This window comes from Artemia sp. Qi Xiang Cuo, chromosome 2, assembly GCF_049724085.1.
Source record: "Artemia sp. Qi Xiang Cuo chromosome 2, ASM4972408v1, whole genome shotgun sequence".
Taxonomy (NCBI): domain Eukaryota; kingdom Metazoa; phylum Arthropoda; class Branchiopoda; order Anostraca; family Artemiidae; genus Artemia; species Artemia sp. Qi Xiang Cuo.
The window spans coordinates 47,865,977-47,878,969 of NC_142795.1; the positions used below are offsets into that span (position 1 = coordinate 47,865,977).

The 12,993-nt window shown below is 34.2% G+C and overlaps 1 protein-coding gene across 2 annotated transcripts; it reads left to right on the top strand.

Annotated features, from left to right (window-relative positions):
* Positions 1-2,229: 2,229 nt before the first annotated feature.
* On the top strand, positions 2,230-7,011 carry LOC148955298 (insulin-like peptide 5). 2 transcript variants are annotated; one of them, XM_089108137.1, is made up of 3 exons: positions 2,230-2,362; positions 4,724-4,988; positions 6,719-7,011. In XM_089108137.1, exons 2-3 carry the CDS (start codon positions 4,724-4,726, stop codon positions 6,880-6,882), a joined length of 429 nt encoding a protein of 142 aa, XP_088964263.1. In that variant the 5' UTR covers positions 2,230-2,362; the 3' UTR covers positions 6,883-7,011. The 2 variants fall into 2 exon arrangements, with proteins under 2 accessions (XP_088964263.1, XP_088964264.1); XM_089108138.1 differs by lacking the exon at positions 2,230-2,362 and adding an exon at positions 2,719-2,823.
* Positions 7,012-12,993: the final 5,982 nt, after the last annotated feature.

Here is a 12,993-nt window from a genome sequence, read left to right on the forward strand (position 1 = left end):
AAGCAGTAGTAGTAGTAGTAGTATAGTGGTAATAGTAGTAGTAGTAGTAGCAGTAGTAATAGTTGTAGTAGTAGTATTAGTAGTAATAGTAGTAATAATAATAGTAGTATAATTAGTAGTAGTAGTGCTACCAGTAGTGGTAATTAGTAGTAGTAGTAGTATTTGTCGTAGTAGTAATAGTCGTAGTAATAGCAGTAATAGTAATAATAGTAGAAGTAGTAATATGTAGTGCCATAGAAATATTGCTTGCGGGTTAGTTTAACATCCCCACAACAAACTCTGTAAGTTTCAACTTCATACTCCCATCCGTTCCTAAGATATTGCTGATACGCCCTTTTGATGAACTGCATGCAAACAGTGTGTTATGACGTAGTTCAACCCCCTACCCCAATATTCCTTGATTTTTCACCTTTATACCCTTTGCCTTAGTCGTAGCTGCCACACTAGTAGTAGTAGCACTATTAATAGTATGGTCAGTTGAAAATCCCTTTCACCATGCCCTAAGAGTTTCAACTTAATACCTCTAAGCAATCCCTAAGATATTGCTGGTACGCTCTTTTGACATTCTGCTTACACATAGTGTGTTTTTATTTATCTTAACTTCCCGATCATTATTTCATGGAATTCTCACTTAACTAGATTTATGTTCGGTTAATGATAGCTTGTTCAGTGATAAGTAATTTCTGTTGGATTTAAATTGGATTTATAATAGAAGGTATTTCGGCTAGTCTTAGGTTTAAATACAGCTCTTTACTTTTCTTTGGAAAAACTCATTACTCGACAACAGTTTTTTAGGTTACAATTATTTAATCTAAAATAAAAATTTCCTAATCATTTAATCGAAAACAGTTTTTTAGATAAATTATAAGCCTGAATATTTCGGCTTCATATCCAGAAGCCTTTATCAAGAGAAAAAAGCTTGTAAAAAAAGAATAGCTTAATAAAATATAAAAAGAAGATGAGAGAAAAAAAACACACACACACTAAACAAAAAAAAAGAAGAATAACAAAAGAAACTCAAATCTAAACCAAGTCTAATCTATAACCCAAATCTTGAGCGAGATATCAGCTAATAGCCGTAGCGACTAGTGAGAGGGGGAGGAGGTGCCCTGTGAAGTTAAAATGTGATTATATTGTAACCTTCTGAATACTACATCTAAGCATTTATTTATCATTAAACTATTACAACCTAATAAAACTTTAGTTTTTTAAAGAAACATAGTGGCGTAGATTTATGTTGAAAGATGGGAATATTGTTCCTTTTGTGTTGCCCTTTTATTGCCCACCGTGCAGGAGCGCAACTAACGGGGAGAGGGGGACTCCCCAAGAAATCCAAGGCATCGGCATGCAATGCCAACACCTTGGAACTTTGGACTTCTTTGGCGTCTAAATTTGGCTTATGTGTCCAAATTTTTCGGCACACTGGACGATTTTGTCGGCACATTCTTTATATCCTCCCCCCCTCCAAAACAAACTCAAAACCATAGCGTCAACCCCTGCTACTGTGAAAGTGGTAATGGGCAAGACTTAGTCCACCCACAATTGCACCTAGCGGGCAGGGATGCCCATAAGCTGAATTTTAGGGGGGGGGCTTACCTGGTCCAATCAGAATTTCCAATGCTGTGTAATAGAAGTCTCAAAACAAAAAATATAAAAATAAAAGGCAGCGTCATTCCGCCAGGGGGGCTGGAACCCCCCCCCACCCCCCCCCCCTTATGGGCACCCATGTAAGCTTTGAAGTAGGATTATTCTTCAGTTTTTTTTTAACATAACTTCCGCAGAAAGCATACTTCTAAGCATTGAACTATCATTAGGAAACTATTAGTTAATGAAGAACACTTGCTTCTCTCCCCCTAAAATCCACGCTCGGCAAGTCCTTGTTTTCAGGACTAAGTCAAACGATTTTGATCCTGGGCACTCCAATATTCATTCTAGCTTTGAGATTATTGCATGATGACTTTCTAATGAGTTAATGATTGGGGAAAAAATTGATTTAGTTAAATTCCAGCTACAGGAAAATAGAAATTGCCAAACAAGCTAGGAATTGCCCAATAGCTGCTTAGTGTTTGCCCTATATAATACCAATGTGTAATTTCATTTATAGGTCTAAAATGCGCCGTGACAACAAGATTATGGATGGCAATATATGACGTAATGAATGTCAGCGTATAGTTGGCTGTCAATCTGTGACAGATTCATCGTGCTCTCTTAAAAATAGAGAGATTATTTGCAGTCTTAATTTAGTCGTCATGAGATTGAAAGTATACAATGTTTGCATTCTCCTTCATGCTAACTATAACAACGTGATTTAAACACTCTGAATTTGGATTAATTGCCTGACCTCTCACCAGTCCTAGGCTAGGTAAGCATCGAAAATTCCGTAGATTCTTAAAAGACAACCCTCCCCCCATAAGAATGCATAAATAACATAAGAAAAGTTTTAGATTTTCTCGTAAAATAAATAGCATTATTAGAAAACTCTTGAGGTGGAAAACTTATTATTTTTATGGATGCATGTAAATTTTCCCGGTAATCAATTTCCTAACTTAATTTAATATCTTCTGACAAAGGCTGTATGTCATTGATGGGAAACAAACACCTATTGCTCTAGTAAGAGATTTTGATTGATATTTATTCAGAACTGATTATTCTTGTCTGTTCAAGATGTCGTCAGAAACTCATTGAGATGAGAATAGAGGTTGTATAAAAACAATATGTAATACGGTGAATAATCGCAGTCGGCGACCAACAGCAAGGTGGAAAAGATCTAAACATACCGGTGAACTTTCTAGGAACTATTTTCATCTTTCATACTATCTCAAGGTAGGTCTGACGATAATATACATGCAATTTTGTTTAAACGTATCTTAAGGTATACACGCTTTCTCAATGTACGAAGCTCAAGTTCATGTCTTAAAACACTTATCAAAACCAAATATGCATTTCGTAGATTTTCCAAGTTAAAGAAAAAAAAAAGGAACTGCAACCACAGCCTTATTCCCGGGCAAGAGAGATAGAAAATGCCTTTCAAGTCACTCTACAGAAGCTCTATTTTCAACTAAAATCATTTTTGAATGCATCACATAAAAGAGATGAAAACACAGCAATCATAGTTTAAGCTTTTAAAAAATAAACTTTTATGTTAAGTTGTGTGTAATAAATAGAATTTCCGTGAGTTTTAGTGCAAATGGTAATAAAATCGAAGACCCGGAGCCGGAGATGGTTTCGTGGAAAGAAAATATTATAAAATAATTCAGGAGTTACCTAAAAAGGTCACTTTTTTGTTAAGGGTGTTTTTGATAAGAGCAACAGAGTGGCCAACTGGTTACACTTTAACGTTTCTAGACTATTAATTATTTTTTTGGGAGGGGGGGTGAAGAGCCATCTTGTGTTCTGACTCAAGTGTACACCAGCGTATTAAGGTGCATTTCGACCTCAAGAGTAATTTTTTATGTATTTAAAACGACAATATATTTCTGTGGCTTATAACAACCAATTTTAAGATTATTTTACTATTTGTGTTTAAAATTTGCATGGATCCCACATACATGACTTTTTCTAAGAAAAAAAAAATTATGAGATAAATAAAGCCTTACATTAAAGTAACGATAAATTATTATTTTAAATTTTGGCTTGTTTTCAATTTTTTGTGTTAATTATGTTCGGAAAAATTACGATAATTCTTAAGGTCATTTGTAAGTATCAGGTTTTCGTATTTCGTGGAATATTGATAGTAAGCGATGCTCAGTTACCCACCTATTTATGCAGTCAAATCCCTCCTCAAAGTACAAAGCTTAGTCACCAATTTCTACAAGAACATCTTCTGGTTTTTATCGCTGTCCTATTCCCATTTGTAGGACTGAACTAATTTGCTAGGGGTATAGATGTGTCCTACAAAACAAAGCGTTCTAGAAACGCGCTACAAAAAAAATTTGCTTAAAGATTTAAAATTACGTACGAATATCCGTTTTTATGTTTTAAATTCCAGCCGTTCATAATAAGTTTGATTTCAGTCTGTAAAATATTGCAAAGTTTCAAAATATGGGTATATTTATTAAATGGGCTATTTACAAGGTTCATGAAACAATTTTAATGCCAATATCGGCCCTTTACTGATAAAATAAAGGTCCGCTGTGGTTCTGTTGCAAGTCATTTTTTTCATATACAGCTTTATTACTGATCTCCTTCACAATGTTCCCTTTGGTCTGCCACTCACTCCCGCCAACGGCTTTAGCAATATCAGAAGCAGGGACAAAATAGTTCTTATAAGATGGCTCGTAGCAGCCCCGTCACATTCTTCATTGTGTCTTCTTTGGGATAAAATTGGGCCTTTAGTTTATGAATTTTCAATTTCCGAAAAAGTCAGAGGCTTACAAAAGTAAGCCTCCATAAAAATCTTATAAATGTTACAAAAGTATGGAGACTGAAGAGAGACGAGTGTATGAAGTTTTGCATGGAAACAATGTATCAAATGCATGAATGCGTGGGTGCGTTATTAAGATGGAACTGCCATTTGCCGGCTTGTCCACAGGCCGGGTTTACTATAGTAACTTCTTAGTACTTCCATCTTGGCTATACCTACATTCAAAACGAATTAAACAGCTAAATTACAAGGAAAAAATTTGGGGGATAAATGTTTGAGCTTACTATCTCTGTTTTATAAAACTATTTGTGTCCTGCTCCAGAATAAGTAACACAATATGTTAAGATCGTTTCTTCACAGATGCATGCAGCTGCCATAGTCGTAACTCTTCTTGCTACTTATGCCACAACCGGGCGTACCTACGAAATTGACTCTGACCGAGAAATCATGGCAGAGCTAGCATCTCGAGATAACGACATCATGGCTTATCACCGACCGATTTCACCAAGGTTCCGTGTTCCAATGGAAAAGAGAAGCATGCGATTATGCGGAAGATATCTTGTAGATGCTTTGAAAATGATCTGCAAGGGTTCTTACGCTGGCCCAGGGAAGCGAAGCGTTCGCTGTAAGTTCGTTTTCTAACTTTTAGTTAAATAACAAAATTGACTGTTTTGTCTTATTTCTTAGCCTTTTTAGCCTAAAGAAGATAGCATTACAGTATTACCACCTTGCATTATTTTCAATACCTCAACTTCTCCACACTCGTCGCGTTTTTATATATTTCTTCAAAGATGTTACTAGCTACTAAATTTCCTTTTGATTCCTTCTCATCTATTCGCTCAGTTAAGTTTTGCATGAACATCAGCACTAATATTTCCTACAAAATTTGTTATTTCAACTTTCTCCGTGAACATCGTGCCTAGCCATATAAGCGTCTATCTCTATCTTTTACAATTAAGTAACTTTCATTACTCTATTGCATTATTCCAACTGTTCTTCTTTCAAATTAAAAAAAAACAAAAACAAAGACAATTGGCTAAACAAGACTTAAGCAATGTTTTTAGTTTTTTGTTAAGTAGAAATAACACCCGTGCCTTCTGGAGGGTTTGAAGGATGATAACATCAACCTTATTTCCGGCAATTACTGTTCGTTTTAGGTTCCATGTCTCTGTTCAAAATAGTGTTGTTTGTTTTATATTTGACATATTATTATAAGCCAATTTTTGTTCGTCTTAAGTTCTATTCAAAAAAAAAAAAAAAAAAAAAAAAAAAAAAAAAAAAAAAAAATGAGGGAAAATATTAGCCGGTGAAAAACTGGAAAATAATGCAAATATTTTGGCCAATGTTCTCCAATTTTAGCCAATATTTTCACTCAGCCTTACTCAATTTCAAAAGAAGAAAAAATGTAAAACGAAATAAATACACAAAATGAAACAACGCCACTACCAGAATTGGGGTTTGTTTTACCTATCCTCTTCTAGTTCTAAATTGAAATGAAGATTAGAATCACAAGCGCTCAACTGTGGTAAGACCTAATCCGGTGAAGTCCCCCCGTCATCACAAGCAGAAATAACAGCATCTACAATATGACCCTGGGGCTGATGCCTCAGAAGAATTGTAATCAAAACTGCTATCCATATAAAATTCCATACAAAAAATGGCTAAAAACGGTGACATGGATATAACCATACCAAACCCATAGTTTTAATGAAGAGCTAGTTTCTATTTTTGAACTGTAACACTTCATATATCAAAAATTGAGTTCACCTCGCTGAACTGTTGATAGATATTGACATAAAAAACTGGGACACATTTGGGTTTTTGATGGTATTTCAGGGAGCACTTCAAGTAATTTTTAAAATGTGAGACTGCTCTTCAAAGATAATTATAAAAAAAACTCACTCAAAACTGATTATAAGACTTCAGATAACGGCTGTAATATGCGTCTTGTTTGCATTTTTAACAATATTTCTTTATATCTCAAATACAGAAATCATTTATTCAATCGAACTTTGTCTCGCCTGCAAATGACTGGAAAGATAGCCTAAATTTAAGAGAATTGCAAAACTTAGGTCACACGACACCCTTCGAATCCCCCCAAAGTGTTTTCTGCTATTGTAAACCAAACTCTTGTAATCTCCTTTTTTCGCTTTCCTTAAAAGTAAGCATGTTCTTGTGAAACCTGAAAATCTTTATTTACACTTTACGTTCTTTCCCCATATAGCACAAATTTATCTAACACAACCTAATTTTTCTCTTACTAAACATATGAGCAGTAAAGCTCAAATGGCCGTATTTCTTCATGTATTTTATTTTTTCTTAGAGAATATTTATACCGTATTTTTCTTGTTACAGCTACCGACAGCGAAGAACCATCTTTTGCAAACTTTTTCTCAAACATCAACAATGAAGAAGCAAATACATCTATGAGCCCGCGAGTACGACGTGGCATAGTTGATGATTGTTGCAAACGATATTGCACTTATTCCGAATTATCTTCCTACTGCTATGGCAAATGAGTTAAATTCCTAGTCCTTAGATTAAACTTTTCTTCCAATTTTAAACAAGAGTCAGTGTCTGGTATTCAGCGGAACTGTGATTATTTTTGTTATTTGAACACATGATTTCATTACAATATTAAGCAACGATCAATCTTATTGTTTGTTTTAGTCAGTTAAAAATTGAAATTCGGGCTCATACTGGTATTATATAAACCAGGAGTTTGCTACTAGTAACAGCCCCACTTTTTGGAAAGAAATGCATTTATGTTCTAGGTAATAATAGTGCTTAAGCAATTTCTCAGTTGAACGATAACAACACTTATCCATACATGGTAACATACATACTGTTGTTGAATAACGAAATAACTTTATAAGTAAGTATCCAGTGGGAGAACGACTTTAGATGAGGACCTTAAGCCGCCCACTTTTTCTATGAAAGTCCAGAAAATTATTTATTGAGAGGATAATTAGTATATATCGTACGTGAAACTTTTACGTAAAACGTAAGAGCAGTCACTGCTCTCACATACTTTATTTTATGTTTATTTTTAGGTTTTAACGTTACTCTTTACTGTCACTTGAAACAAAGCCATTTCTCTATTTATATAACATCGTGTAAAGCGCAATATCAAACTGAGCAAGGAGGAACTAATCAGCGGGAATTTTTAGTGGGGAGGAATTTCCCAGTATTATTTGAAAAACGATCAGAAATTTAATATATAAAAAGAGGTTTTTTCAATAGAAAGTAAGAAACAACATTAAAACTCAATTGAAAAGATATAATTCTGTATGTGAGGGCGGGCTGCCCCCTCCTCAATTCCTCACGTTTTACACTAAAGTTTGATTTTTTATCCCAGTTCTTTAAGAATGAATCCTGAAACACGAGGGTCGTTTGATTGGAATAAAAATCATTTTTCAAATGCTTAAAAACTTTAGCGTATAGAGCGAGGGATTGAGGAGGAGGCCCCTTTTATATCCCGAATACTTTCTGTTCGTTTTTAGTGTTGCTCCTTAGTTTCATTAAAAAAAAACAAGCATTTTAAAATTTAAGAAACATACTAGGAGCAGAGCCTTACGACAGGTATAAGAAAAAGCAAAGTATAATCACCTACGGAACAAGTACTGACAAAACTCTCCAAAAGTAACCCCGCGTACCTCAGCGCCTCTAGACGCAAAGTGCTGTACTACTTAATCGCTCCGAGCCAATAAATTATGCTACAGCTTGATTCAGGCGACGAGTGATCCTGTGTGGATCTAAAAACTACTGTCTTCATAACTGAGAAATAGTCGCTTTGTATAATGACTGCAGATACCCGTTGCATGTCACACGATTGCTTTCGGAGCGGAGAGTTACTTGACATTAGCCATATGTATATATTGTTATAATTTCATCTACAGTTAAAAAGGGTTTGTGTTGTGTGATAAATCACTCTAATAAAGGTTAATTTTTTTCACGCTTGATTAATTAAAAAAAAAATGTCAGAAAAAGAAATTTTTTACCCTTTTGCCCCTTCCCTAACCGTAAAAGACTAAAGCTTATTGCGTTATTTGCGTTTTACTGAAAACTATATGTATCTTGAACACTATAATATTGTTTCTCTAAAAATCGACGAAAAATAAACATAAAATACTATAATAATTAAGATGACTGGAAAGAACTAATGAAAATTAACTGAATATGCGATATAAAATGACATTAATTTTTGGAATTCAGAAATTCAAAATTTAATTTTACTACTATTATCTTTTTTTCAATGTTGCACACACGGAAAAAAAATAATTGTAGTATATTTCGTTTCCATCAAAGCATAAATGATGCAACAACCTTTAGTCTTTTACGGTTAAGGAATGGGGGAAAGGGCAGTAGCTAAACTACTTTTTGTGGTAATTTTTGTTCGTTTTAAGTATGACTAGAACATTGAATTAAAGTTTTATTCGTTTTAAAATTTATTTATTCATCTCACAAATATTGACGAAGACCACACTGCCTTTCCATATCAAACAAACACAACTTAAAAACAATAGGGAAATTTTTTTCCAAGACAGTGCAATTTAAATCGGTGAATATTTCGGCCCTATGTCCAAGGGCCGTCTTCAGCACACCATTAAAGAAAAAATACATAAAAAAACAATCTTACATTAAAATACGAAGTTTAAAACTAAAAATGCTTTTTAAAAAACGCTTTTAAAAAACCTTTAAAACAGCCCTAGTATCCTTACTTCAACGAAGTTCAACCAGGACTGATAAATAAAATGATGAGAGAGGATGAATTCATTCAAACGAAATAAAATGAAATTATTAACTGCAAGTTTTCAAAGCTAATCTTACTTTTTTAGCAGGTAGTCTTAAAGGCCTTTTTGTAACGGGTAAAATACTATTGTCAATTGGTTTAATAAAATATTTTGTTAGATCATTTTTAATTAAATTTGAGTATAAAGAATTCAGTGAATATTCTCCTAAGTCCCTATTTATGGAAATATTTTTATTTATTTTGAGCCTAATTTCGATTGATTCCTGGACTACCTGTTATATCCCCAAATCACTACTAATGAGAAAAGATTTTTCAAAAAGTATTGTGTGGCGGGGATTATCAAATATATGGCTAGCTAAAGGAGAATCAAAGGAGTTATTAGAATTATTAGCAATTAACACTTTGTCTATGTCTTTTTTATGCTGGTGTATCCGCTTTTCTAAATTCTGATGAGTTCTGCCAACGTAGTAATTGCCACAATCGCATGGTATTTGATAAACCCCTCCGTGGCGAGTAACTGGGGTTTTATCTTTACCGGAGTTTAAGAAATTTGTGATTTTAAAATTATTGGTGAAAACTAAATACAGATTGTTTTTTGTGGAAATATTTTTTATTTTTGTGGTGATTCTTGGGATGTACGGAAGATAGATTATATTAGAGGGTTTAAACCCTCGTATATTTTAATTTCTGTTCGTTTTGGGTTTCATTTATTCTTTAATAATAAATTCGGGTCGCTTTGAGTTGAAATTATTATAGGAATTTATTTATGCTTGTCTTTAATTTAATATTGCTCTTTACTTTTCTTTGAAAAACTTTCTTTGGAAGTTGTTTTAATTAATCACTTATTATTTTAACAATTAAGTCGCTGCGTTCACGATCTTACCTGAGGAGCGTGTATCCCTGTATGGCAACCTCATTGCTCTATACAAGCAGTTCGTGGTAACGAACTGTAAGTAAGGAGCAACCCGGCTTCATAGTAACCAAAACTCTAAAAAACGGTAAAAACTAAAAATTTTTGATACCAATTGATAAATCAAAAGAATCGGATTTTTATGCTGATTTCAAATACACAATTTTCATCGAACTTAGTCTTACCAATCAAAAGTTACGAACCAGAGACAATTTGCCTTATTTTCGAAAAAAGGGGGAAACATCCCCTAAAAGTCATATAATCTTAATGAAAATCATATTACCAGATTCAGTGTATCAGAGAACTCTAGCCTACTGTAAAGGTTTCAAGCGCCTATCTGCAAAAATGTGGAATTTTGTATGTTTGCCATTTGATGCGTGTTTGGATGCGTGTTTATTTATTATTTGTTTTTTCCAGGGTGATCGCATCGACCCAGTGGTCGTGGAATATCGCGAGAGGGCTAATTTGCACGGAAATTAAAAGTTCTAGTGCCATTTTTAAGTAATCCGAAAAATTGGAGGGCAGCTAGGCCCCCTCCCACGCTTGTTTTTTTCCCAAAGTCACCCAGTCAAAATTTTGAAAAATCCATTTTGTTCAGCACAGTCGAAAAAACCTAATAACTATGTTTTTGAGGATGACTTAATCCCCAAGAGTCCCCGGGGGAAAGGCTGCAAGTTATGATTTTTGCCCATTGTTTACATATAGTAGTGGTTATTGGGAAGTATATAGATGTTTTCAGGGAGGATTTTTTTCTGGTGGGGGAGGGGGATACGTGGGAGGATCTTTCCATGGAGTAATTTTTCATGGGGGAAGGGAATTTTCTATGCCGGATTTCCCATGCGGAACTTGAATTATGACTCGGAAGAAGGATAGAGTAAATCAAAAGAAACTAAGAATCCGGGCTTTCAAAAGGGTACATCTTCAACATCTCGGGAACAAAAGATGGAGGTTGAGCTGAAACTTTCGGAGTGTTCGGCCGTGAAGGAAAGAAGAGGATTTATGCTTTGGTTTTAGAAGGACGGGATAGGGGCCAAATATTGTGTTTCAAATCCTCCTTATATTTTGTCTCCCGAATAAGCTGGAAAATAACATTCTTAAGTTTGTTGGTCAGGCGGACCCCTGTGCAGAAAGCAAATTTGGAACTAAATTTTATTGTATCGGTTTTTGATGCCCAAAAACAAGCTCCATTTTTCTTTTTCTTTTTCCGATAGGTTTGTAACTGACACCTGAAACTGGGCGAATAAATTTTGTTTTGTCAAATTTGGTTTAGACTTAAAGGACATGGAGATGGATACAAGGGAGCCTTGATGAATACAAAGGCCATAGAAAGAAATCGTGTGGGTTTTTATGTCATTAAAAGGCCCAAATTTAATTTGTCTCCGATTGGCTAGCGACTGGGCAAGTATGCTAGATAAGACGAACCTAAGCGGAATTTTTCTTTTAATAAAAGTGAGTTGAATTGATTCTTGGAGCCACTGTGTAGATGTAACTTTCAGGGCAGCTAGAATGAATTAAGAAGAGCTAGTCAAGGGACATAAACTTTGTAAATGCGGTTATATTGATAGGGAAAAAACAAACTTCTACGCTAACCTGCTTTGGAATTTCAGGTCATGACCAGGGTGCTACCATTTCATCCAACCGTCACAAGCACTATACGACATTTCGTCGACAAGGAAAATCCGTCAGAGCGTCGACAGTCATAACATCGACAAAAGAATTTATAAGTTTGTATAATAGTAATAAGTATATAATAATTTAGAAACCAATTTCGGCTAATCGAGTATTTTAATCGAGCATTCCTTCCATAAAAACCATATATGCCCCCAGGGCATAGCTTATAAACCTTGCCCTGAAGATCTTGGGGGGGATGTCCTGCTCAAAGAAATAATTTCCAGAACTTACAACTACGTTTAACACAATAGCTACTTCCAAATTGTGTTTGGTTGTAAGTCGAGAAATAGTGGGCGAGAACGTATTGTTAACTACTTTTTAGACTGTATTGGACGTTGAGAAGGACACTAGCAATATCAATTTTCGGGCAGGCAAGCCCTTTTTGAAAAAATACAAATGAACGTGAATTTTCAGTTTAACATACATATACTGATATTTAGTAATCAAAATGTTAATATTATTTGATTTATTAAAGTTATAAAAGTAAAAACATTTATATTTTTTCAGTAAAGTGCAAATTATGTTATGGCCTTGGGAAAGCATAGGGGTTTTGAGCCCTACTCATGTTAATTTCATCTCGTTTTGATTTTGACTCGGTTATTTATTGTAATTTCTGTTCGTTTTGGATTTCATTTATTTATCGATGGTGATTTGTGGTAGCTACACGATTGGTAGATTATTTGGTTTTATTTTTGCTCAGTTTTGGTTTAATGGAGTTCTTTACTTTTCTTTGAAAAACTTATTTTGTGGAAAAAGTTTTTTCAATTAATGTATTTAAACAAACAAGCATTTAGAACAAAATATAATACAATGAGATTCTTATTATAAAATAGTGGATCAATATTTGTCTATTTTTCAGGGCTGTAATAGAATTGGGGTTAGGATGGCTTCAGCCCTAAAGAAGGCCAACAATTATGCAGATCTTCAATTTACTTGAGTGACATTTCCCCTCTCCATCCACCCAAAATTCTACAATGAAACTACTATAAAGATTTGTTCCATAAAAATATTGTTATTCAGAAATTCTTAAAGAATATTCTAACTTTGTCTGAAGTTTAGATAGCGGGCAAAAATCTTAATTCTTAAACAAAAACACTGAAAAAAACTTTCCAAAAATCCCACTTATTAACTGATACAAAAGGTAAATCAATTGAAAACGGACAAAAATTAATTCAAAAAAACTTTTCTAAAAAGAAGTTTCTCAAAGAGAAGTAAAGAGGTGTATTAAAACCAGACAACCTGGAATAAAGACATTTAATAATTCAAACTTGAAACAGAGAGAAATTACTATCAATG